The 25,576-nt window shown below is 45.8% G+C and overlaps 2 protein-coding genes across 8 annotated transcripts in view; both read right to left on the minus strand.

Moving 5' to 3' along the window:
- Positions 1 to 9,325, minus strand: part of nbeab (neurobeachin b) — a 168,487-nt gene extending 159,162 nt beyond the window's left edge. The window contains exon 1 of one of the 2 annotated variants that reach the window (XM_076146145.1): positions 9,050 to 9,325. In XM_076146145.1, coding sequence (XP_076002260.1) covers positions 9,050 to 9,325 — 276 coding nt within the window. The remainder of the gene's footprint in view (positions 1 to 9,049) is intronic. The other variant, XM_076146144.1, reaches the window with a different exon arrangement.
- Positions 9,326 to 12,703: 3,378 nt separating this feature from the next.
- stard13b (StAR related lipid transfer domain containing 13b) overlaps positions 12,704 to 25,576 on the minus strand; it is a 52,590-nt gene continuing 39,717 nt past the window's right edge. For all 6 annotated transcript variants that reach the window (XM_076146167.1, XM_076146165.1, XM_076146166.1 and 3 more), the window contains 13 exons: positions 21,396 to 21,467; positions 20,252 to 20,333; positions 18,618 to 18,681; positions 16,512 to 17,881; positions 16,235 to 16,405; positions 15,986 to 16,145; positions 15,625 to 15,823; positions 15,322 to 15,535; positions 14,738 to 14,852; positions 14,400 to 14,621; positions 14,050 to 14,267; positions 13,779 to 13,955; positions 12,704 to 13,583 (listed from right to left, as the gene is read on the minus strand). In XM_076146167.1, the coding sequence (XP_076002282.1) occupies positions 13,466 to 13,583; positions 13,779 to 13,955; positions 14,050 to 14,267; positions 14,400 to 14,621; positions 14,738 to 14,852; positions 15,322 to 15,535; positions 15,625 to 15,823; positions 15,986 to 16,145; positions 16,235 to 16,405; positions 16,512 to 17,881; positions 18,618 to 18,681; positions 20,252 to 20,333; positions 21,396 to 21,467 (3,182 nt within the window). In that variant the 3' untranslated portion in view covers positions 12,704 to 13,465. The remainder of the gene's footprint in view (positions 13,584 to 13,778; positions 13,956 to 14,049; positions 14,268 to 14,399; positions 14,622 to 14,737; positions 14,853 to 15,321; positions 15,536 to 15,624; positions 15,824 to 15,985; positions 16,146 to 16,234; positions 16,406 to 16,511; positions 17,882 to 18,617; positions 18,682 to 20,251; positions 20,334 to 21,395; positions 21,468 to 25,576) is intronic.

Genomic DNA, 25,576 nt, shown 5'->3' on the forward strand with positions numbered 1-25,576 from the left:
AGAGAGAGTGGCTGGGAAGAAGGCGTTAAGATATACGACAGTATAACGTAATGTATCGGTTGATGGATGCTTCTCGTAAGTCAGCGACGTGAGAGTGACGCAAGTTGAGTTCAGAGGTCAAATTCAAGAAGGTGTAAGGTGAACGTGTAGGAGATAAGGGAAAGGAGAGAATACAAACATGAGAAAGACGATATTATCTCTTTTTTTGGAGGTGAACATGTCTAATAGCTGATAATTATAGACTCCTTGAAATTAGGGGCTGTTATAATTAAGCTCTGAGTGGAGTGGTTGAGCCTGTGCTTGTTAAATTAGCCATTATGCTTATTACTCGCGATTCAGGCACGCTCCGCCGCGCTCATTTCCTCCAAACAAGTTTCCTTTTTTTCCCATTACCGTTTTTTTTTCTTCCCCCCATTCTCTCCATTTTATTCGCTCAGTCGGCCGTGTTTCAGTCACATCCTGGTTACGCAAAAGGTTAGAAGCCTGGGTAAATGACCGTTCCTACCATAAAAGAAAGTCAGAAACGGCGAGGTAACTGCTGCCAATAAAAGCAAATACACTCGCCGCTGATGTACTAAATCCATGTCTCAGGCTTTAGGATTTCACACAGAGACAATTCAAGTCACACACGCACGCTGACATTCAATTATACTCGCTGCTGCCTTTGGATTTATTTAAGTGTCACTCAAGCACGACTGCCTTGCTTTCATCTCTAAAGACTGTTGCGCAATCATTCCTTATTTTACGTTAAGATACTCAGCAAGTAGACATTTCCGCCTCCGAAGCACAGCTCCATCCCATAATAATCGCCAGGGGGGCCCAGAGGCTTTGTTGTTTCCACCATCTCGGCACTGATCTCTCCTTACGCGGCCATCTCAACATCGCTACATTAACTAGCCGTCACCCTGCCGCAGCCCGCAATATGACTTTGCATGTTTGCCCGATACGAGATGCAGCTCATCTCCATAGAAATGAGCAGGTCGTGTGTGTGTGTGTGTGTGTGTGTGTGTGTGTGTGTGTGTGTGTGTGTGTGTGTGTGTGTGTGTGTGTGTGTGTGTGTGTGTGTGTGTGTGTGTGTGTGTGTGTGTGTGTGTGTGTGTGTGTGTGTGTCTCCTGTGGGGGGGAAAGGCAGCACGTTAACACCCAGGCTGGGATTTGGTTGACTGCCAGTGCCGGCTACACCCAGGAGGAGCCAGAGCGTTCACGCTGTTACTGCAGATGATGATGATGATGATGATCCAGTACACTCCACTCTTGGATGTAAAAGAGGTCTGGCTAACAATGGTTGAATAACTGCCCACTGCTAAATAACGCCGTGGAGTGTGTGTGTGAGTAGTCAGCTTCACAGCCCGTGGCTACGATCAGACTGCCAGAGCAGAGGCTTTGGCGTGTTGTCGCTCTGGAGTGATGCTACTTTATCAGGCAGAATCCAATATAGTCAATATAAAGTCTGGCAATAAAGCATCTATGTGACTTTTTTGCAAATCGTACCAGACGTGAGACCCCTGACTTACTTACAAATGATATAAAATATTATTGTTTCCACACCGCAGCCTCTCAAACAAACAAACCTGGCGGAAGGAGAACAGGAGGAAACATTTGCCGGTGCCGTCTGTCTGCACTGTTCAACACCAAGTAGAAGAGAAAAGGATGACGTCATTGAAGATGTTGCGGTAGAATCTGAAGTAGGAATTGTCACGTTGTAATTTCTCCCCATTTCAGGCGGCTTAACTCCAGGTTAATCTTTCCCACATTACCCTGCGCAGCTGGCGGCCTCTGTGCTAACCGGTAATATCGGTAATATTGAAGCCATTGCGAAATCGGTTCATTCCCAGCTTAATGTTCAGCTTTTATTGACACTGTGTCGGGGAAATGTCGATTCAAATCTCTATGGTCCGTTTTTGCGGCTGGTTCTATTAGCCCGTCTCGCCTCCTGTAATTAAATTCGGGGCGGCAGAAAGTCGCTTCAATATCAGGCCGTCTAATTACATCACCGCCGCCGCCGCCTCGAAAAACGTTGAACCTGCATCTCTGTGACACAGTTCAAGCTGAAAGAGAAGGCGGTAAGCTTTGAAAAGTGAGTGTTTATTGCATTGGACTTGTGCAAGAGTTTCTTCCCTCACTGCCTGTCTCTTTGCCACTCTGCCACCTCGCTCTAAAGCGCCGCATCAAATCTCTGTCAAAAACCCCTCGGAAAGACAAAATCAGACGCCATCGTTGAGAGGCACAACATTCAGAGCCACATAGTCGAACCGAAGGAGTGAGGAAAGGGCAACTGCTGAACTCTCCGTGATACCGACGCAGGCAGCGGCTGAGTCACACTGTCTACCATGAGGATGAAGAGGGTAATGATGCATGAGCAAGTAAGAGGGGCGAGCACTGGGAGAGGAGAGCGAGGCCAAAGGGGAGGGAGGGAAGGAATGAATGGATTCAAGGACTCCGCGTTGGGTTTTGACCCACGCCATTCATCATTTCCCTAAGTCATTGGCTATTATCGTCGATGAAGCTACAAAGTGCACACAGTCGATGGCGTTTCCATCTCCAGTTGGCTGATGCCGTTACCCAGGGGAGCAGAATAATGCAGCGGCAGAACAAGCTTGATTTCATATTTTGGCACCTTTGTGAGCAAAACGAGCAAAAACATTTAACAGATCCGACAGAGGAATCCAGAATTTAACTCACTCTCACTGTTAGAACAAAACCCCTTTCATCCAAAGACTCACCTGTTCAAACACACACACTCATTCACTGATGGAAGGGGCGAGCCATGCAAGACGCCAACCGGCACATCAGGAGCAGTTTGGTGTTCAGTGTCTCGCTTGAGAACACTTCAACATGCCAGGGGAAGGAACCCAAAACCAGAGTCAAACCAGGAACCTTCTGAATCCGAGACTACGACCTTCTACATCAACAACAGATTAAACAAATATTGCGGCTTCTTCTACTTTCAACTTAAAAGGTTGCGTTTGGTTTAAAAAGTAAGTTCAAAGACGTCCTCCATAAAAATTAAATGAAAAAAGCTGCATTGTGTTCCATCAAGGACACTTCTATCAATGTGCAGCCCGAAACAAACAACAGATCAAGTAAATGACTTTTAAAGAAAACACACACACACACACACACACACACACACACACACACACACACACACACACACACACACACACACACACACACACACACACACACACACACACACACACACACACACACACACACACACACACACACACACACACACACACACACACACACACACACACACACACGCGCACAGATTCGGAATTTCAATTTTGCCTCAAACCCCAGGCTGATAATCATCGGGCAAATCAGACAGAGGGGCTGTAAGCAGAAATTGGATGGCTTACAGACCACAAGGCACAATTTACACGTGCAGCAGCCCCCCTGCTGTGCACACGCTTCAGAATGGAAAATATAAAAGGCTTTAGCAAAGAACCCATGAAGGTGAAAATTGCCATTCTTAATGAACGCTGGCAAGGTGATTCCCTTGTCTCTTCGTATAGAAACGTATAGCGGGTTCAGCGTTAGCACGACGGGTATATTAACGACATCACAGTAGAGATGGAGGCAGACGGGATGTGATCACGCGTGGAGGATATTGCCAACCTGAAGCCATATTTATTTATCTTTAATATTTGTTTGCTTTGTCTCGTTCCCAAGTGAGGATTGTCGGAGTGAGAAATGACTTTGCTGATGGTGTTTTTTTAGCAGAACTTTGGGAACGTGCCTTCAAGGAACAAACCCAAACTAAATCATTTATACAGAACGTGTGCTTGTAATGGTGCTGTGGAGCGCTGTGATATTTGAAGAGAAACACAGGAAAGCCTTTGCAGAGTGAAATAATAATAATAATGACCAAAACTTGATATTTGGGAATTTAGCAAAGGTCTACACATCATTGGCTACTGACCAAAACATACACACTTACACATATCTATAATATTCAGGTCTCAAAGGCTGTCAAGAGAATTTGAAAGCGCTCTTGCATCCCTGGCGGCTCCCCTCGCCTGCACGCCCACACGTTTCAGAGATTCTTCCGCAACTCGGCGAGTGCATCCCATGATTGACATAAATTACGAGGAAACATCGTCTGTCAGACGTTTTTGTGGAGGGGCCACGAGTGACTTGGATTGGAAAGCGAGCAGGGCAACAAGTTTTTGCCGCGTAGGTGGAGAGCAGCAGTGTCAAGAAGTTTATCGAGATGAACAGAGTCCACTCGGCCACAGGTCTCGTGTCAGATGAACTTGTAACTAGAAATGTTTTTGCAAGTGTTTGGTAGCAGGTTCAGCAGTTATTTACAAAGTTTCACTGTTGTTGTTGTGGAACATCAGGTCGACAAAAAGAGTGCAAATGTGCTTCAAGTTTGGTTACAATAGACCACACCCTTCATGATATACAGCCGACAACAAACGTGTTACTGGGACAAACCACGGAAAATAGAAAATAGGGCTATAAAAGTTTGAGATGATACATTTATAGCCCCTAAAAAAAAAAAAAATGAACTCGTATTTCCTGACTCTAGTTAATAATGTTGCATGTGAGGAATGAGCAAAACCTGCGTGTCTCAGTATGCCAACTGGCAAAAATCATTTCTCACTTTGTCAAGAGTGCTGTTGCAAAACATACGGGCTTCGTTTTGTTGGACTGTACCAAGGGTCCTGAATTATGTATGACTCTACAAATCTCCATGTATGAAAAATTTAAAAAACTATATTAGCATATAGAATAATCAGCGGGTAAGTGATTATCAGTGTGTCTGAGGCCGGGCCTGCTCCGACACTGTGCACCGCCGCATACACACAGCCTCTAAAACGCAGTGAATAACGCCGAGTCCAAAGATACAAGTTGGATAATGTTTGAAGTAAAGAGGGTCCGTCTCCTTTGTTACTCTATTTAATTTGCGTGGAATTATATCAACCTGGAAGGCACAACTGCACATAACACATTATCTTAATTACGGCTTTCATTTCAGGCTGCTTATACCGGAACGATTAATGACACCGCCCTTTAATTAGCACTGATAAGGGATGGTAGCACAAAATTACAGCATCTGGATATTTGCGATACTCAATTACTCTCTCCCGCAAACAAATTTCCGCGCTCCTGTGAGAAAAACGTTCCACGGAATCCACCGTTGGATGCTTTAACTGCATGCAGGCAAAACCCCGCCGTCGCCGATCAGAGTTCAACACGCGTAATTCCGTCTCACACGAGGCTAATTGCAGTAGCATGTGGAACACCATTAAGCTAATGAAAATAATTGATTCGGCAGTAAGTGAGGACCGTATACTTAACAAGGCAGCTAAAGGCGTAAAAACACTAGGAATCTGTCCGCTTCCCCTTTAAAGCGCCTCAGTATGGACCCGGATATGATATACTGTATGTTCAAGTACCGACGCAGGTAGGAAGAGTAGCAAGGTTAATCTTTAGGTTCATCGAAAGTGGCGCAGAGGAAAACGTGTAGAGTGCTGCCATGATCTCCTGTCTAGTCTTCACAAAAAGGCCATGAAACAACTGCAGCTCATTCAAAATGCGGCTGCCAGAGCTTTAATAGGAACCGAGAGGGGAAACGATGGCATTGACACATAAGCTCTACTCCCTTTTTATTCTTTTGTTAATAATTCACCATTCTATCATTGTGTTTTTTCCGTGTCTGTGAGTTGTTAGAACTGAACGTGCCTCGTCGTGTCGGCTTTTCACACCTTCCCGCCAAGGCTCGTCATCAATTAGGCTGCGCTTGACTTGAGTAGTGGAGCTATTGGAGTGTTGGACGATTTTTCCTCTGTCAGAAAGCTGCTCTCTGGTTAATTAGTGCCACGGTGTCGCGAATGGCAAAGCGAAAATATCCACTTCTGTTGTTTTGGAGACGTCAGCGAGGCAGTTAACGGCTCACACAAAGGCCGCGACTGCTGTAAACTGCGCTGTAAGATAAGTGCAGCGGCTAATCCCTGCAATTTGATGGCTACTTGGTCACAATTAAGAGAAAAGTCCTAATTATCAGCTACCAATTTGCCAAGATGCTTCAGCTACGTTATTGTCAAAACTGTCAATGTCACATTAAAGTATTATCGGGCACTAAATTAGACTAATTTCACAAGGAAAAGTAGTAGAATACACTGTGTGTAATCCTATCATATAAAGCTCAGTGTATTGGTGTCTTGTGTGCAATTTTAAACAGTTTTTACTTTTATTCTGTGGATGTTCAGGCTGAATTTTGAGATTTAAGATTGTTAATGAATAAATAAGTAAATGTGTAACGAAGTGCTGGCAGAGGAGGACCTCCATTACACAGCACACTGGGATTTACTCCTTTTTCGGGGCGTCATGGTCCTTTAAAATCCAGTTTGATAAATCCAGGGTAAAGCCTGATGTGTTGTTTATCCATAACATCTTGTGTACGACAGCTCAGCAGCTCGTGTGAGATCCAATATGCTGCTCAACAAGACCTGCAGCCAAATAACAGCAGAGAAAAAACATCAAGCAAAAGGTGTTTATCACAGATTGAGCCGCTTGTGTGTGATAGATACCGAGACCAAGACCCTCAAACAACAATTCATCAAAGTTTCTCGTGAGATGTTAAAACCCGGGATCATCAAACGGCCATTTTCCCCGTTTCTCCTCAGAGAGCGGGGAAAACATCATTATTTCATTACGTCGCAAATTGGACCCCATGAGATTCCGTCAAGGATCCTTCAAAGATCTCTAGACCCTCAAACAAGATGGAACCTCGGCTTTAAAAACGTGCCTGTAATCACGGGATGTTCTGCGCGCCGTACGATTGCTCCCTTCAGCCCTCCTCTCGACTTTCATGCACATTTTCCCACTGTAATTTTGACAAAGTGGCGGATAGAAAAACAAACAATTACCGTGTCATCTGCTCCCAAGATTGCTGCATTATATGGGGCCTCATTTGTATGCACATAACTCAGGTGAAACAAACAAGTCGAGTGGGCTTAGATTGGCGCCGAACGCACAACGATGCACTAACAACCTCTGGCAATTAAAGCTTTCACTCAAACGCATTTGTATTGTGTAAAGTGTCCAGGATATGTCAGCCCATCGTAACGAATTGTGTGTGAATACAGTGCATGCATCCCTCTCTGGCTTTAAAAATGTGTGTAAGGATGCATGCATGCATCATCTGCATGCCTCTCTCTCTCTCTCTCTCTCTCTCTCTCTCTCTCTCTCTCTCTCTCTCTCTCTCTCTCTCTCTCTCTCTCTCTCTCTCTCTCTCTCTCTCTCTCTCTCTCTCTCTCTCTCTCTCTCTCTCTCTCTCTCTCTCTCTCTCTCTCTCTCTCTCTCTCTCTCTCTCTCTCTCTCTCTCTCTCTCTCTCTCTCTCTCTCTCTCCTGTTCCACTGGAGCTGAGCATCCTGGTGCTCGCTCTTGTTGTTCTCTGCCGTATAGATCCGTGAATGTGTGGTATGTTAATCCCATATGCACACAGCTTTAGATATAAGCGTCTGCCAATGACTAAATGTAAATGTTAACGTATATTCTCCCTTATTGGGATCCCCCAGGAGGAGCTGGGGAGCAGGGCCAGGGAGAGGGACATCTACATCGCTTAGCATACTGCGTGGTTACATATGGTTACACATGACAGCTCTAATTTTAGGTTGACTTAACGTTGAACATTAAAATGCAGAGATATTAAAGCAATGATGGCAAATAATGTGCTGCAGATCTGTATGTCTGTAGGTAAACTCTACTAAACAAACTTAAATTAGATGCTGGTGCATATAAAGATGAAGACTCTGTTGTTTACACGATCATTGTTGGAAATAAGCGTGTGACTTGCGCAGCACTTCCTGTGAAAACAGCAGTGCAACATGTCAGAACCAAGGTGTCAGAGACTCAGCCTGGTGCAGCGCCGCTCTCATGTCTGAACACGCCGAAGGCTACAATTTGTCCCACTCCACAAAGTGCCCCTCTGTTGTGCCAGAGCAGGTCGCAAATTAATCACTAGTGCACAAACAAGGTGAAGTCAAACACTGCAAACAGGCGCTGCGGTGTTAGTTCCTGCAGATGACTGAAGACACGATGGTCTGCAGCACCTTTCACCTGGTTAGGTTAGGCTGGACTTCATGACCCGTCACACAAAGTTAAAAAGAGGAGATGAGATCTATGTTTCAGCTTATATCCTTTACAGACGGAGCCTCAAACCATGATAACAGCATGTACAGTAAGGGCTCAAATCCCCAACCACCACCGTGTGCTGTCAGGCATTACACCCACACACTCTCTTCCTACTTTGCTCTATTATTGGCTGCGTAGACAAGAAAAACAGGCCGCCTGGGTCAACAGATACTTCATACGAGGACTGTGATGAGCGTCCTATCTCCACATAACACTTCATTAAAGAGCGTGAAGTGTTTACCAAGACTACACATCATCTTCACGCTGGAGCTCAGGGGCTGCAGCAACCAACTTATGAGTGAGTACCAGCGAGGTGAGCTGCTGCATGCACCTGTTCTCCGCTCTGCACGCAGCCGGCTGCCAGTCTGAAGATGTTCTTAAAGTTTAAATTACATTTGACACTTAAATGAATGTGTAGCAGCAGGGTGTGTATGAGTATGAAGTAAACCACATCACGATTTGATCTCAACAGGTAGAGCTCAGCACTTAACAACATCTTCTTCTATTGTGATCCAATATCTTTTCATTTACATAAGATGATGGACAGGAAGCATACAAGGCTTGATTAGGCAATATGCAAGGAAGTTGGGACTTTGTTAAACTTGAGAATTATTGATTTGTGCTCCTCAACCCTGCAACCTCCCTGGTGTGTTTGTGTGTGTGTGTGTGTATGAGAGAGAGAGAGTGACGGAGGAAGAGAGGGAGAGAGAGAGACAGAGGAAGAAAGAGAGTTTCATGTTTACCGTTACCTCCTCTAATATAAAGTGGGTCATATATACTGTATATGATTACATTTAATTGCTTATTTGACCACCAGCTGCCATGCAAGGATACACAACACATTCATGAATCAGATTAGGTCATCACATCAATCATAATAAAACGTCTACTTACCAAATTCAGCACCGTCTCCACAATATCCCGGTTGCTAACCTCTCCGACCTGGATCAGTCCGACCAGAACGGCGAATTTCATTTGGATATTCCGAATTGGCACCGATGGATTGATAATCCCAGCCGGGAGGACCACTGAACCTGAGCCGGACATCATCATCATCATCTCCCCGGCGGCAGCGGAGCCCGCGGCCCCGTACTGCCGGTGACCTGGAGGCGGTTGTCGGTCCGAGAGCGACACCGAGCCCGGCATTGTCGCCGGCTTCACGCTCGTCATTTACCCTCAAATGGAAGGGGAGCGGGTGTCCGAGTAGCCCGTCGTGCCCCCCTGCCTCCTGGTGCGTGTTTAACCGCCGCTCTGGAGCATCAAGAAGAAGCGAAAGGAGGAGAAAAGAAGATTAGCGGAGGAAAAACTCAACAAAAACAAGAGACCTCTCGCTCTCTTCCAGTTCCGCTCCACTCCCGGGAGTTCCACTAAGTGAGCCCGGCGTGTTGTCGCTGTGAGCCGGCAGACTGAGCGGTCTGACTTAGCGGCTGTGTACACAAAGCTAGGAGCGCGTGTGTGTGTGTGCGCGCGGCTCGGTCTCGGTCTCCGCCATGTTGCCGCCCCCTGCCTGCGGGTCCACGCTTGCGTGCTGGAGCTCCGAGCAGGTGGACTGGTGGACTGGAGGACCCGCCGAAGGTCCGGGTGACCCGCGCTGCCGCTGCTGCTGCCCGGGGAGCAGTGAGCTGTGGGCGGGCTAAGTGGACAGAGGAGCGTCGCTGATCTTAAACCGCGAATAAAGTCTAATCAATCAATCAGTGTAATCAATCACAGTCAGGGCACTTTGTTTGGCCACAAAGCGTGACTTAAACATACATATTGTCAAAACACTCTTGACATACTCGTTACATTTTCCTTATACCTCATATTTTTCGAGAAATACGGGTTTTGTTGACTTCCAGGTGTTCATCCACACCTGAAGCACAGTTCCGGTCACGTGACTCAGCGCGGGGCAAACCGCAGTGTATTTCTTCTATTTTTATTTTTATTTTTATTGACCGATGTGTTCTTTATTGTTAGTTCTTTTTGCAGCTATATTGTTGTTGGTCTTTTAGAAACAACACTGGCCAATGTTTCACTGGTTTCCAAACATGAAAAACAAACTACCTTTTCACTTGTGTTCCCGCACTCATCAGATAATACAGAAATACACAATAAAGATGATCGATCAAACTATTTCAGGTCTATTCCCCGTTTCCTACTTCCATGTGAAGAATTATTCCTCATTCTGTTTCTTCGCAGATACCTCAAAGACCTTTGAACTTTTGAGGCTTTTGAACTTTTGAGAGACATCTCCGATGCCAAGTAAAACTGTTACAAAGAGGACACAAGAGTTGCTTGTCACTATAAAGCCAGATTTATGTAGAAATCATGCCAGTGACTATAGCATAACCAGCTTGTCTCAGATAATAGGGAATAAGCTGTTCAAAACACAGGAGGAACCTGTATTGAACAATCTCTGTGATGGGATAACAGAGACTTTAAACCAACCAAGCACATGCACACACACTCTGCATGTACATCATTATTATCTCCTAATGATCTACTCTCTTCATATAGGTCTCGATGTACGCAGAGATGGAATAGTTAATCGCATTTTGTGTACAGGTCATTGATCAGTCTGTGAGGCACAGAGGTGACCCTACATGGTCATCTATGCAAAGGAAGCCAACTAATATGATTATATTGAGAGTAATGCCCTTATCTACAAGTCCATTAATGCTCCTGTGCAGGTATTAGGCCTCAGAGGTTGGTGATATACTGAAGTGGCAAATACATGCAAAACAAAAGTTTTTCATTTTTAACAATTTCAATATCCAGACAAGACCAGCATTTGATTAAAAATGAATAATTTCATGCAATGATGACATTCTCTCTGGCTTTTAATCAATAAACTGCCAAAACAAAACAAGAGAAACAGGGCCAAACACTTCTATAGTCCATTATTACATTGTGTCTTTTAATGAAATAATGGAAATTACTATTGCAATTTTGCGATTTTAATATTGAAACAGACTGAAGTGGTTTTGGATTCACTCAGATTTATGTTGCAGCAGGATTTCAATTTTACCAAACAAAACTATGACCTACTACTACAGATTCTCCTGCAGTTCCATCAAAGAGACTGACTGACACAACTTGGCAACACTTCCAGTGTCCTGACTGACAGCCAGAAAGCTGAGCTTGCATTTCATGACCTCATTAAGATGACCGCTGTCAGCACAGCTTCAAAAGAGGTGAAACTAATGTCAAGCTTTATACAGCTCTACCTATAATGCCTGTGCAGCCATAAAACTTGATTTCATTTGTGGCAATCTGACTGACAATCTAATGATTTAGGGTTCTCGTCTAATGGAAGCAAATTTAATGGCAGTTTATGGTGTCATGTTAGTTGTTCCAATCTCACTATAGTGTCTTATTTGCCATTCTAAATGTTTCCTTGAAAGGCTGCATGTTAACCTTCGGCAGGGCAATGACACTTTAATTTACAGGCCAAGGCTGTATGAGGCTTTATAGAGGCTTTGTCCTTGGTGGAACATGATTTTCCTCTGTTGCATCTATTAAGTTCCTTGTAATGCCATTGTGAAATTGCTACCAGCTTTCCCATTCCTCATACATATACCCAATCTCTCAAACAATATCCCCCTGCTGTAGAATCTGCTTGTTGCCAGTCCATTGAAACCCAGACAGTGCTACTAACGGAGCTGAATAGAGGTCAGAGGAGGGGTTTGACTTTGGCATTTTAAATGTTAAGAGCCACCAGAGAAATGAATAACAGTACAATCCACCAGACGACTCGGTGTCTGGCAAGCAAAGCAGTGCTGCTTCTCATGTAATTATAGTTTATGCTGAGGTCTGCCATAGCAGCATCTCTGTGTATTGTCGAGGTCTGATATGGCTTTGGTCATAAAATGTATACATGCTAAGATTATAATGTTCGACTAACAATCACCCTTTACTGTCTTACAGGCCCAAATGATGACATGTTTCAAGCTATTGTTCTGATCATAACACACATAGAGCCGTGTTATGGAGCGCATACAGCTGTAGAGATTGACTGAAAATGGTGAATGAAAAGTGAGTACTTAATTGCACCATTATCTTCCCAGGGGAACGAGACTGCACAGAGGAAGAATGCTCTCCTGATCAGAAAATGCCATCTAGTGGACAAATCTGACAATCCACCAGATCGTCCTGCTGCCTTGATGAAGGTCTGACATGCAAATTCAGTTATCTTCACTCGCTTTTGCCTTTAAGTCTACTGTTCAAAATTAGTCAGAAACTGAACAGCAATGTGCTCAAAAGTCCATTTCTCATTTTTGGATTGCATGTAGTCATATCCCTGCAGATGTATTTTCTTAAACTGGCCAGTAGAGGTCCTTCTCAGTCCAGGCCTGAGCCTTATTTGGTCTTTGGTTTGGTTGTTATGGATGGTGAGCATGATTGTGGTATGTAAACATTCCCCAAGCATCACACTGGTTATGCAAACATAGTTTCATATTAATGAGCTGGAACAGGTTTGACTCTCTCACAGCTTCATGCTCGTTTCTGCCATTCTTTCCTTTTAATGCAGCCTGCGGTGAAATAAAATCAGTGCAAAATGGACATGAGCATTTTACAACTTTGATAGTTTTATTAAAAATTACGTCTCTTGTACTTGACTGCACAATCCAGTACCCTAAAGCAGGTATGATCACGTCAAACCTTAAGTCATTCTTTTCACAACCATTACAGGTCAAAGTTTAATAAAATTACACCCATTCCAAAAACAACAATACTGAAGCAAAGTAAAACCAGCTTACAATTTTGTACCATGTGTATTACAGGAAGGTGGACAGAATGGAAGAATCAATATATAGCAAAATCGACGACTGTGCTATAAATCCCTTCACATATATAATATATACATCTTATTTGCATGTACAGTTTATTCACATACATATATATACAAACGCTGTGTACGTCATAATTAATATAGCATTACATCTGAAACGAATACAATATACATGCTTCCCAGAAGCGTTTAAGAGCTTAAATGTCCTAGACATTATAGATTATAGCAATGATAATACAATAATATTATTAATGGTAATAATTATAATATACAGGTATAGCAACATCAAACTGAATAAAACCTTAATGCTAACGACATTGGCAGGATGTTTCGTTTGTCACTGAGTAATCATGCTCAGCACCTACGTTTCCTCTAAAACTGTGCAAATACAGAGGAGCTCAACGTTGTCTTCAGAGCATCTGTTAAAACAGACTAAACTGTGCTTTAGTTCTGGGGTCTGGTCTGTGGTTTGTGTGGGCCTCTCAGCTGGGGCTCAACAGGCTCAGTGTCCGTCTCAGAGCCAAGCAGACACAAATGTTTCAAATTTTGGTCTCTGGTCCCTCGGTGATCAGAGGCTGGAAGGAGTTTCGGATCCGGGCAGCTTCAGCAGCACAGAGGTGACCGAAGGCTTTGTTGTACCAATCTGGAGTCCTTCCTCTGAAATCAAACAACATGTTATAGTTTCTGGACATTTTGTAATGCATAAGGAAAATCTTATCATTGAAATCGCACAATCAGGAAATATGCACTTTATGTCCAGGTATAAATGAGAGCCACTGTGAGTGAGTTTGTGGTGTTGCTAAGCAGCAGTCAGTACATCAGCACATTCTACTTTAATGTAAACAAACGTACTTTAAGTCCACTCTGCAGATGTGAGTGAGTCTGGACTTTCCTGAGCCGCAGGGCTCCAGTAAGTAGTTGGACTCCAGGACTATAGCTCGTACCCCTCCCACAGGAGGACAGTCCTCATGCTCTATAGACGCAGACACCAGGGCACACGTGCCTTTGGGCAAGTCTGTTCTCCACGACCTTAAATAAACAGAGAGAGATTGAGAATGTCTGTCTGAGTTCAAAAACAGTATTTAGTGTCAATTCATTTAAATGTGGTTGCATCACTGCTCACCTGAGTACAGTGAAGTCCCTGCTGGGATGGGGCGGCATGCGATTGAGGACATACTGAAACACCTCCGTCTGCTTGTCTAACGTCTCACACACTTTCCACTGCAGCAGGTCCACGTCCCACAGGTGGCGCTCTCTCAGCACACGGTTCAGCACTACAGAGGGCGGAGCCTCCACCTCCACAGACACTCTCCAGCGTCTTAAAGGGTTCCCATCTCCCACCTGAGGACGGAACAAAGACACAAGCTTTAATGCCGTCTGAACTATAATGACCTGAGAGCCATTTTACAAGTGCATGGAAGAAACCAAGCGTAGCAAGTCCTCCGTATAAACACTGAGAGGAAACACACCAACCTTCTTGTAGTAGAGCTCTGTGTTATCTGAGCTGGTACAGGAGACCCAGTATTTGGACTTTTCCCGAGCCTCTTTGAGGAGGTTTTGCTGTCTCCCTTCCATATGGGTTTGGTACGTTCCATCATCGTCCTCCAGCTGCTTGCACAGCTCATCAATTGTCGGAGCGTGTAACTCAGCCTCCACGTATGAATTACGCGACTGAGTAACCATCTCATGAGGGATCTGATGGGTGTATGAAGACATAAGGTAAGTTTTCACAGTAAACCTGAACACTTAGAGGCCAGCTGATTATGCATCCATCCTTGAAATTGCATCATTACAGTGAAGCAGCGGCGTACCTCAAAGAGGTGGTTGCATTCTGTGATCATGTGAGCGAGGCCCTGTGTTGCGGCTAAGTTTTCATTCAGATCCTTCTGGTCTGGTCGGCCTGTGGCGTATTTCTTCTGCATGGCCCTGGAGATCACGGGGAGAGAAAACTTATTAGGCCGGTAGAGTCCCCGAGGTCAACGTCTCCAGCGAGCACAGTACATAAACCTTCCCTCAGCTCTGCAGGCAAAACCTTTGATCCTTTATGCAACAATTTCAACATGGTAAATTAGAGAGCTGTGCTTTGTTTGTACACAGCATGATCTCATAAACCACAGAGCTTTAAAAAGAGCACCGTGGACATCCGCATCCTTTTAAAACTGGCCCAGAAACCGCTAATTTACTGCACCCCTGAGGCCAGAGACAACCCTGTAACCCATTTAATATCTAACTTTATGGAGCCATAGATGAAGATAATCATTCAGCGGCAACAGAAGTACGTGCAAGACCCACTCATTACTTTTCGGGGCAAAGAGCCAAACACATGTGGCTGCCCTAAAAACACAGATACCAGCATGACTGCATCTCCTCATGACACAAGAGCACCAGGACTTACTTTGGAGAGAGATTGTCTTTCTTGAGTATGTTAAGATGGAAGAGCGAGGGAGCCAAGCAAACAGCGATATTCATGGGAGTCATCTGGTTCTCCTCTACAGAGGAAGTGACATCACTGAGGAAACACAGCAGCGTCTGCAGCACCTCCCGATTCTCATCTGACATCAGCATGATGGCTGCCTGGACGGCTTGCAACCTTTGGTCCTTTGGCACATCTGCATGTATGGAGGAATGTGTTTCTGTCTGATTGGCCACATTAAACAAAGCTGAGCAAGAAAGTGAAAGCTGAGGTTGATGTTCTTACACTGGTAGATGTGGAGGAAGGTCTCCCCCAGCTTGCTGGTGAGCAGCGGCTCTGGTAGATCCCTGAAGAACTGCTTCACCATGTCGGCCACGTCGTAGGCAGACTGATCCTCGTAATTCACATTGTCTGGAGAACTCTCGTTCATCTGCCTCAGCGCTTGAATACGAGACTTCACCCCCGACTTACGAAAGAGACCGACCTGGAGGCCACACAGAGATCCGTCATTACTGTAGCAGCACTGAGTTTGTGTATCTGAGAGGTCACAGACTGAAACCATCCATCACTTTATACACATTAGATAAACCTAAGTATGTAGCCATGCATGAAGGTGAGAGTTTCATGTGTCTCTCTTGTGTCTGACCTGGTCGAGGCACTGGCTCCTCAGGTAGCGCAGGGCCTGCTGCATGCCGAGGGGCAGCGGCTGTCCTGAGCGCTGCACGTGCACGATGAGCGGCACGCCAAACACATTCTTATCCTTATAGTCTGGTACCTTCATTCTCTTCATAAACTTTGGCACGGACCTGAGAAGGACACGGACACATGATTTGTAGATGGATAGAGGATAATGAGGACAGGAAGTGGATCTTTGGAGTTGAAGTGAGGGACATACCATGTCCAGCCATGCTTGTTGGACATTGAGTACTTCTCCATGATTGCAGTGAGGCGCAGCAGAGAAAACTTCTGCAGCAGACTGAGCTGGCCTGCTGACTGGTTGGTGATCTGCAGGGACGCCACTGAGTGGCTCAGGCGATTAGAGATCTGAAAACTGGGCCATCGTAACCTGAAGACAGCAGAGACAAAGGAGAAGAACAAAGAATATTAACATTTTTGTCCATAGAAAGAGTTTATTTCTTATATCCTTACCTTTAAAGCTTTATTTGTCTTACCGGTTGGGTCTTGTGAGTGAAGCACCAACTCCAGAGTCTCTCCTCTCCCTCAGCCTGGTAGATTCCATCTCAGCGAGCGATACTCTGTCTCTGTCCGCATCACTTGGCGTCGTCTGGCCTTCTGTCACAGAATTCCCCTCGAAGTCCAACGTGATCTGACTGGAGGACTGCATGTCCACCGCGTCCTCTCTCTGTCCGCTCCCCCGCCCCATCCCCCCTTCCCCCACAGGCAGCACGTTCTTAGACCAGCGGTCCACTATCTGCTGCAGGCCGTTGACATGTAGCAAGATGTCATCCAGGTGAGGGAACAAGTCCTCCTTCTCCAGGTCTATCAGGTCTCCGGTGCTGGCGTACAGATGAGACCCGGGGACGTTGTCGTACACGCTGATGCGGCTGCCCCTGGAGCAGCACTGGGTGACGGGCCTGGACTCCTTGATGCATGAGATCATGGGGGCGTCCAGGTGCATGCTGCCTGTGTGCCAGTTGATAGAAGCCCCGTTTGTTGGGGACAGGCTCTCTATGGACAAGGCTTTGGGAAAGGTTCCTGGCTTGTGGTCTTTAGGTATGTGGACCACCAGATCTTCATATGAGCAGAATTCATTCTTGCGATTTTGTTGTGCGACCTTATTCAGCTGCGTGCCCGAGAAGATGTCTACGTCCTCCAAATACATGCCGCTGCGTTTACGGTCATCCCGGTGAAGCTTGCGCTCCTTCAGGCTGGGCGTGCTCACAGTGCTGCCACTGGAATGGCTGCTGCCCTCACTGCTGGACTGGGGTGGCAGGACTTTACTGGACGGTGCTTCTAGGCCTCCTACGTCTCCGTTCATGATCTCAAAGCACCGCAGGTTCTTCAGAGCCCGGGCCTCTTGCTTCATCACCGGAGAGCCGATGTCCAGCGTTTTGCGAGCCCTGGTGAGCGTTCCTCGGGAGCGCAACGTCTCCATGCGCTTGAGGAAGTCTTTGGCACGGATGCGGCCTGTCTTGCCATGCTTGTCAGGGAGGGAGCCGTAGTGAGCGATGTCTTTGGGGATGTGGGGCAGCGAGAGGGACGTCGAGTCTGGCATCGCCGCAGAGTCCGAGTAGGTTCTGTTGGAGCAGTCCGAGTCCTCTGTGCTGAGGCCCCTGTGGCCGCTGCCGCCGCTGCTCCCGCTGTGCAGAGACGAGATCTCCGGCTCGCTCAGGTCCGTCAGAACGCTCTCGCTGCTGGTGGTGGCCCTCAGCGGCACGCCGTCCCTGGAGGACGGAGCTCCTCCGCCGCGGCTTTCCAGCAGACAGTCGATGTCCTGCAACCTGGACCAGCGCCGGCTGTTCCACTCAAAGGTCCATTTGTCGCTGATAGCAAACAGGTCTTCTTCATCAGAGTCTTCACTCTAGGAACAGATGGAGCAATAATACAGAAGTGAGCACGTCTAAGAATAGCATTGTGACGCAACATCAAATACTCAGACGTGAAAATTTGATTTGATCCGTATCTGCTTTGGATAAAGTGACGTTGTTATTTATTTAAGTTTATTCAGGAAGTCTTGATTTTTATGTGAAAGTGCAGAATTAGTTTAAGACAGACGCATAAACTCCATCAGCTGGCTTCCGGGGGCAAGGTGTGTATTACATCACACACGTCATCTGCGCCAGAAAGGACAGCTAAATGGGATTGACAGGAAATAGCTGGAGGATGTGTCTGCTCAGGCTTAATAACATTATACAACCATCAAACAGGGTGATATAACTCCAGACAAAAGACTTCTATAAACAAGCCCGGCTATAAATAGAATGCAGCAGGAAAAAGTCTTCATATAAGCCAGCGGGCCGCATTCCAAACTGGGAAAAGATAATAAAGTGATCACATCCAATAGACGTGGATACAATAGTGCCCTCTCAGATATCAGAGGGGATGAGAACACGTGACCTGATGTTTGTGCTCTCGCAGGAAAGACGTCTGTTGCTCACGGCAAACTTTTAGAAGATATCATTGTTTTTGTAGATGTTGACCTTTTCTTGCTTGCGCTTTCAAATATCAAATGTCGACTTTAATACGCCATCGGTGGATTTAAGCTATTTCGGCATCGTCGCGCTGTAAAGTTCGTTATTAAACTAGCAGTCACTTACTTTCTTCTTCGGAAGGTTCACGTCAAGTTTCATAGAGGCGCACTTGTTCAAAGTGTTGAGTCGTCTAAGAAGGAGAAAGACCAGAGGAAGAAGAAGGAGAAGAAGAAGAAGAAAACCATTAGAGTGGAACAGTAATAAAGGTCTGTTTGCAATTTCAAACCATAATGTTATCAGCCAGACGCATGTTCCATGGCACTGACTCCTGAACCTAATCAACTCAGGTAATTACCGGAAGCTCCTGTCTCTCTCTCTCTCTGACTCTCTCTCTCTCTCTCTCTCTTGCAAGTCAGCCCTATTTATGTTATGTAATAGTATTTTGGCATTAAATAGCAGATCAGAAACACACTTGTTGCATGTTATTATATCTGATATCTTGTTAATTCCCAAATTAATCCAGGTGGAATTTTTTACAGAAGGCATTTTCCATCATTGTGTGTTTTTTTAATACATATTTTAATTTCTGAATCGCAGTCCTATTTATTTCCACTTTAATTTGCAGATTCAGTTTTGTTTCACTTTCATTCTTCTGGTTTGTCATATCCTCTGTGGGGAAGTAATGGAACATTTTTGACGTTAGTCATTAACAACACGCCACACATGGAGCATCGGTGCAGGGAGCCCAGTGATTAGAGGTTTTGTGTGTCTGTGTGTGTGTGTATGTGTGTGTGTGGGGCTAACTGGGATAAATAAAGTGAGGGCACTGGAACTGTACACGGGCCAACAACAGCTCAGGGAAAAGATGACGGCATGAAACAGTCCCACAGGTCTGGACGCTGCGTCTGGCTTTTAGACGGAGGCTCATTTGCGGTGTGATAATCACAGTTCCTCACAGATTTGACAGTAAATGGCCTCAGATGGAGAATAGCTCTTAAAATGAACGATCTTCTAGTGTTTAAGCTTACAAAGACCTCACAAGATAGTCCATGGTGTAGTAAAGGAGGCAAACTGATGTGAGATTGTCCAGGTTGGTGTCCGTTGCTCCACATGCCGACAGAGATTTGAGTTTGGTTTCTAAAACAGGACGCAGCTTAACCCTGGGATCAGGGCGGTGACTCATCTGCGCCCAATCCATCCCTCGGAATTCTTTCACAGACATCCACATTACGCAGGGGTGGCTTTAGTGTTGCAACGGACAACAAAGACGTCCTTATGTCGCCATGGAGACGGGGGGGGGGGGGGAAGTCAGAGACAAAATCACGTTGGAAGTGGAACTGTTTCCAATTGTCTTCCATTTGTCCCGTGGCTAGTTTGGAATTTAGATGAGTTGCTTTAGGGTTGTTTAGAGTCACAGCATATTGAGGCGTGCGAGGCACCCTTCACGCTCCTCCCGCTTTCCTCTCAGGACGGTTCCCATGGCGACTGTGGTAAATGAAGAGCTGTTTTCATCCACGGCTGGAGAAAGTACATGAGCGGTCTTGCCCTACAGCAGAGCGCTGTGGAACCACCAGTTGTTGGCTTTGTGCGCTTTAATGTTCTTTCACTCGTCATAAAAATAAATACGGTGTGAAGTTGTGGCTTTTGCTCCGATGTAGAAGTACAGGGGATCTTATTGATGCAATAATGATAAACAGCAGCGTCTTTTCCCTCAGACAAAACAATTAAATTGACTCTAGTGCCGACTTCCATCAGTTTACCTGCAAAGAGGCTCCACCAGATCTTTGTCCAGAAAGTCATGATCTCGTTTCACAGGAGAGATGTCAATGGGGAACTGGGAATCTGCAGAAGTAGAAGGAGAAGGAGCATAGAGGATGAGATGGGAGGCTTGTTTAAATAATAAGATACTTCAACAAACAGTGCTCATAAATAAGATAAGTGGGGGAAAAAAAGTGAAGAGAACCAGATTCTTTGCAAATGTGGGAGAGCATCAAAGTTATTTGGGATGATTTTAATGAGATGAGACAGAATTCAGACTTGTGCAGGCATTACGTCGTGCTCTGGGTATGGGCCTCCTCTTACATAACCAAAGAGACTAAATCCAGACCCTCTGAATGTTGCATTCCACTGCATTCATGTGGCGTCGTTAAGTTTTTATGAAAAGCAGACGTGGCAGTGAAAAGCTGAGACCCCAACAAGGCCCAGCCTGTTCTCTGGGCGGGGGCACACCTGCAGATATAAGTTGGGGAAGAATGATTGAGTCCTCGTCACTAATCGCATTCCGGATGCTTTAACACGAGCGGAGACGCCGTCGGTGTGTTTTTGTTCCGACGAGCTGCAAAGTGTCCGCAAACAAACGTGCGGCACAAGGGCACATCAAAAGGTTCCGGGCACGACACCAGGGTCTGAGGGAGCAGAGCCGCTTTAAGCTGCGATAAAAAGCCGTTTCTCCCATGACTTCACCCTTTTACGCACAGAGGACATGTTTATGTAGTAACTCTAGCTGGGAATAGATTAGACTTAAAAGCAGCTGACGTTCTGCTTGTTTTCTGCCGTCTGGGGACGAGAGACGTGTCCCCGAGGCTTCCTGAGGACAGTTGTGTGAGTGAGGGGCTCGCTATGCGCTGCTGCCATGAATACGCGGTTTGTGTACACTGCTAAGGACCAGGGTGACTGACCAGACGACACAGTGTCCCATTATTCACTCCTCATGTTGAGAAACCGCCGGCCAGTGTTTTATGTCACCACATTAAAAAAAGCTATAATAAAGAAGCCGTTTTTGGTTTATCGCACGGCCCCTTTATTACTCCGCTCCTTCATTAATCTCCGCCTTATAACCAAACAACGCTTCCCCTTTTGGTGATGAATGTGTGTGTGGGAGTTTTTCCTGAGTGCTTTTATTACCTTCAAAGAGCTGAGCATATTGGGGGAATCCTGCCGCCCGCAGCCAGTCACAAGCTTCTTTCGCCTCAATTTCTGAAACATAAGAAGGTTTGTGCTTTAAGAACAGAGACAAGAAAGACCCTTTGACCATCCACATGAAGCTGGACACGGCCAGCGTAAACACAAGTGCATTTCATACCAGACTGGTGACCTTAGTGTTAGTGTGAAGGTGTTGCAACTCCGTCTGCAGCCGAACGTAAAGCATCCTGGACAGACTACGCTTATGTGCTGGAGACGTTTTTGACCGAAATTCCAGACAGAGACACCTTGACTTTAACCCTAACGAGTCTCCCTGAGGGTCTGGGCGGACCCCCACATGGGACTTTATGTAACCTGCTGCATATTTGCCTTAAAGACAGAATTAGTGACTACAATGTAAAGCCTCATGAAGACTAAATGATACAACTCATTCGTTCTTATAAAGACAGATTAAATAACAAGAAAGACAATATGAGTGAAAACCGCACAAGGGAAAATATCTATAATACATTTCAAAAGAGCCAGAGATAAAAAGAGAGAGAGAGAGAGAGAGAGAGAGAACAAAATAAAGCAGAAGACTATATTCTGTGGTTGTTGAGTCTATTTTTAAAATCGGATTCAATATTTCATTAAAAAGCTTCGGAAACTCTGGAGGCTTGGCTGCTGTCTGGAGCGGAATGTAAACGCAAACCAGCTGCCACGGTGACACGACGTGTTAGAGAACCCGGCTCAGCGCTCAGGACCACATACTGGTCCTGCTTGACCCCCCCAGTGTAAACTGTCTCCAGACCCGCTGCTGCTGCTGCTGCTGAGGATGACAATGATGATGAGGGGAGGAAACAGAGCACTGGCACTCCTCCATTAACGCTAACAGAGCTGGGTGCTATTTACAGCTTCAGCCAGTCAGACTGACTGACTGACTGACTGACACACCACTGCTACAGCACACACACACACACACACACACACACACACACACACACACACACACACACACACACACAGACACACACAGACACACAAACAAACACACGCTCTTTAAATGAGACAATTAAATACACAACTGTATAAAAGATCCACTAGAAATTTAGGAATTCAGCCATTAGTACTGATAGAAATTTTACTTTCCTGTTATAGAATCAAATGACGTAATTTTGTATTCATTTATCATCAAAAATAAGTCACTGTGGAGCTCAAATTTGAAAGTTTTGCAGCCAGTTTTTGACCTCAACACTATAAAGACTCATTCAAGATACAGGACTTGATCAAATCTAAAATATCTAACTGATAGATGTGGAAAGAAAATACAAAAATAATCAAGAACCAAATCATTATTATGCAGGAAAATACACCCGGCAGTTTTATCTCATTTACTCGTGAGTCACTCTTCAATAACAATAATAAGATTCGGTGGCCAAACATCTTTAACTTGTACTGACATTTTAAATATGTAACAAATCTATTTCTAGCCAGTGGCCCACACCTCCGTCTGGGTTCCCACACTTTGCCTCTAAATCCCAGCAGAGAGATCAACACGGCGTCCTGAACACAAGCTGCACCCGCGTCTCACTGTGTCTCCCATCACACGCCTGACGTCTCCGTTCCCCCGGCCGCCTGAGCCTCTGTCACACTATAGCTGAAACACGAGCCGGCAGCCATTCATCGCACAATGCTGCTTAACTGCGGCAACTGCTGCCTCGCAATGGAAATACGGCTATTGTCCCCTTAATTTCCTCCAAAGTGTTGATCTGGGACTCACCTGTGCTGCTGCTGTGGCTCTGAATCACTGGCAGATCAATGAAAAGTGACTTTGGTCTTCAGACTGACCCACAACTGAATAAATATTAACATTTCCCTGCGTCCTTGGATGACAACAACCTACTGTTTGCCCCCTTAACCAGCGGTTGAGTCAACATGTGTGCTCTGCCTGCCGCTTCTGTTCCATTCCCACCTGTCTCTCTGGGAGGTAAAGCCTTTCTGTCTCAGCCAGACTTCCCTCCCAGGTGGATAATATCAGCCCCTGTGTTATTCCACCGCAGCACACAGTGCAAGAGAGAGAGAGAGGGAGAGAGAGAGGGAGAGGGAGAGAGGGAGAGAGAGAGGGAGAGAGAGAGAGAGTTGGCCAGGTTCTCTTGTGTCCCACAGCCATAGGTTGGACCATTGGGAGCAACGTAACACGATCTGGGAATTCCTCTCTGTTTGGCATTCTGTAACCTGATCCGAGACACTCTGTCCTCTCATCCTCTCTCTAAGGAAATCTCTGGTGGATAAAAGGCTGGGCGGGCGTCGTGCCAGAGACCCAGACCTTGCATTTACTCCGCGGCTTAAAAACTGTGTACAGTGTAAAATTACAGTCGGGACAAAGAGATGAAACCCGGCACGGCGGCGGCACAATGGACGCAAAATGTCAAAAGCAGTGTAGTACGAGTGCGTATGTGGCCGACGTGTCCCACAAGGGCAACTCCTTCCTTTACAATTCCATTTATGCAACATTCCTTATCCAGATCAGTTGGTTATGCAATTCGGTTGCAGAGATAGGACACGTAACAATGCGCCGCGGGAAAAGATATGGCACACACACACACTCACACACACTTGCACACACTTACAGAGTCCTTGGCCTGAGCAGATACCACTGCTGCCAAACTCATGACAGCTTTAAAGGCCTGCTTCACATTCCAGGCCTTCACACATATTTAGGGTTTGAGAGCCAGCGCAGGTAAAAGACCTTCGAGGATTTTATGTAACAGGTTCTTTTGTCCACCGGCCCGAATCTCTCTGACAGCAAAAGCTTTCCTGACTCACACACACACACTTGAAGAACAATAAACAAATGCAACTGGGTTCATTCAATCATCTTTGTTGTGAATGAAAATAAGCCGTGTTTCTTTTCATCCCTCTTCCTCGCCTTCATGCGTCTCCGCCTCCAAATCCCTCAGTAGACCAACGACCTAATTTATTTCCGTTAACAGTTTATTGGCGTACTTACGTGATGTTTTCATCATACAGTCGGACGGCTTCATATATCCTTCAAGGCTTCTCTCAACATGTCAGAGCATCTTCATTCCCACGCTGAGCCACATTCCTGCTCTGGCTCGCTCTCTCTCTCTCTGAGCACAGCTTGCAGTTTGAACTCCACGGCTCCCTTTCTCCTTTCTCTTTTCCATCTGCCCCCCGACTACCATGTGCCTGCCCCACTGCTCAATCTCTCCCTCCACCCACCCCCTTTCCTCCCCTCCAGTCACCCCTCCACCCTCCTCCAGCTTCTTGCTCCTACCCTCCTCCTACCCTCCTACCCTCCAACCCTCCTACCCAGCTCTGCCCACGACAACTCTTTTATGCCCCACTCAGCACATTTTTGGCAGAGAACATCCAATCTGTGGCCAAAACGTGGAGCGCTGCCTCTGTGGATGAAATATGAATGACTTTGCAAACATCTCCCTAATGTTTTCAATCATCTTGGCTCAATTATATGAAAACAGCATTCAGAATCTCCTGACATTTTTCTCCTTAAAAGCTCGACGTGGGAAATGTTTCATTTAAACAAACAAAGGGGATTCTCGATCGGCCGAGTCCAGATGTTTCAGCATGTCGTCAAGACGGAAAAACCGTGGGCAGCAGCCAGAGCGGAGAGGGAAAAACCATGACATAAACGGCCAGCAGTCAGCGGCGTTGAATCATGCTGAGGCAACGCCGCTCACAAGACTGAGTGCTAACATCATCAGAATGATACAGTCGTCTGTTTCACCTCTGTGTCGGCGCCTTTGTCTGAGAAAACCTCAATGAATAAGAGAGACTGTGTGTGATTTGTCATGGAGGACAGACAGCTCCAGTGTTACTCTAGGAATACCTGCATAGACTCGCATCAATCATACATGGACTCATTTAGAATGCTGTTCTGCTTAATAAAGATGTTCCTGACACCAGAATCTGTCATATTTGAAGGAGGATATTGCATTAGTTTCAACACGGGGACGTGATAAGAGACATTTATGCTCCCAGGATTACGTAAGGACATCACATGTACAATTTCCTAAAGCGTAAACAGAATTCCAGATGTGGTCGGCGCTGTCCTGCCTGCCTCGGCTCCTGACGCTTCCGCCGTCTCCTCTTGTAAAACACACACTTTTCTGACCTACTGGGGGCCCCGGGCGGATGTACAG

Source organism: Genypterus blacodes, unplaced genomic scaffold (assembly GCF_046128005.1).
Source record: "Genypterus blacodes isolate CSIRO-AG114 ecotype Tasmania unplaced genomic scaffold, CSIRO-AGI_Gbla_v1 ptg000032l_1, whole genome shotgun sequence".
Lineage (NCBI taxonomy): Eukaryota > Metazoa > Chordata > Actinopteri > Ophidiiformes > Ophidiidae > Genypterus > Genypterus blacodes.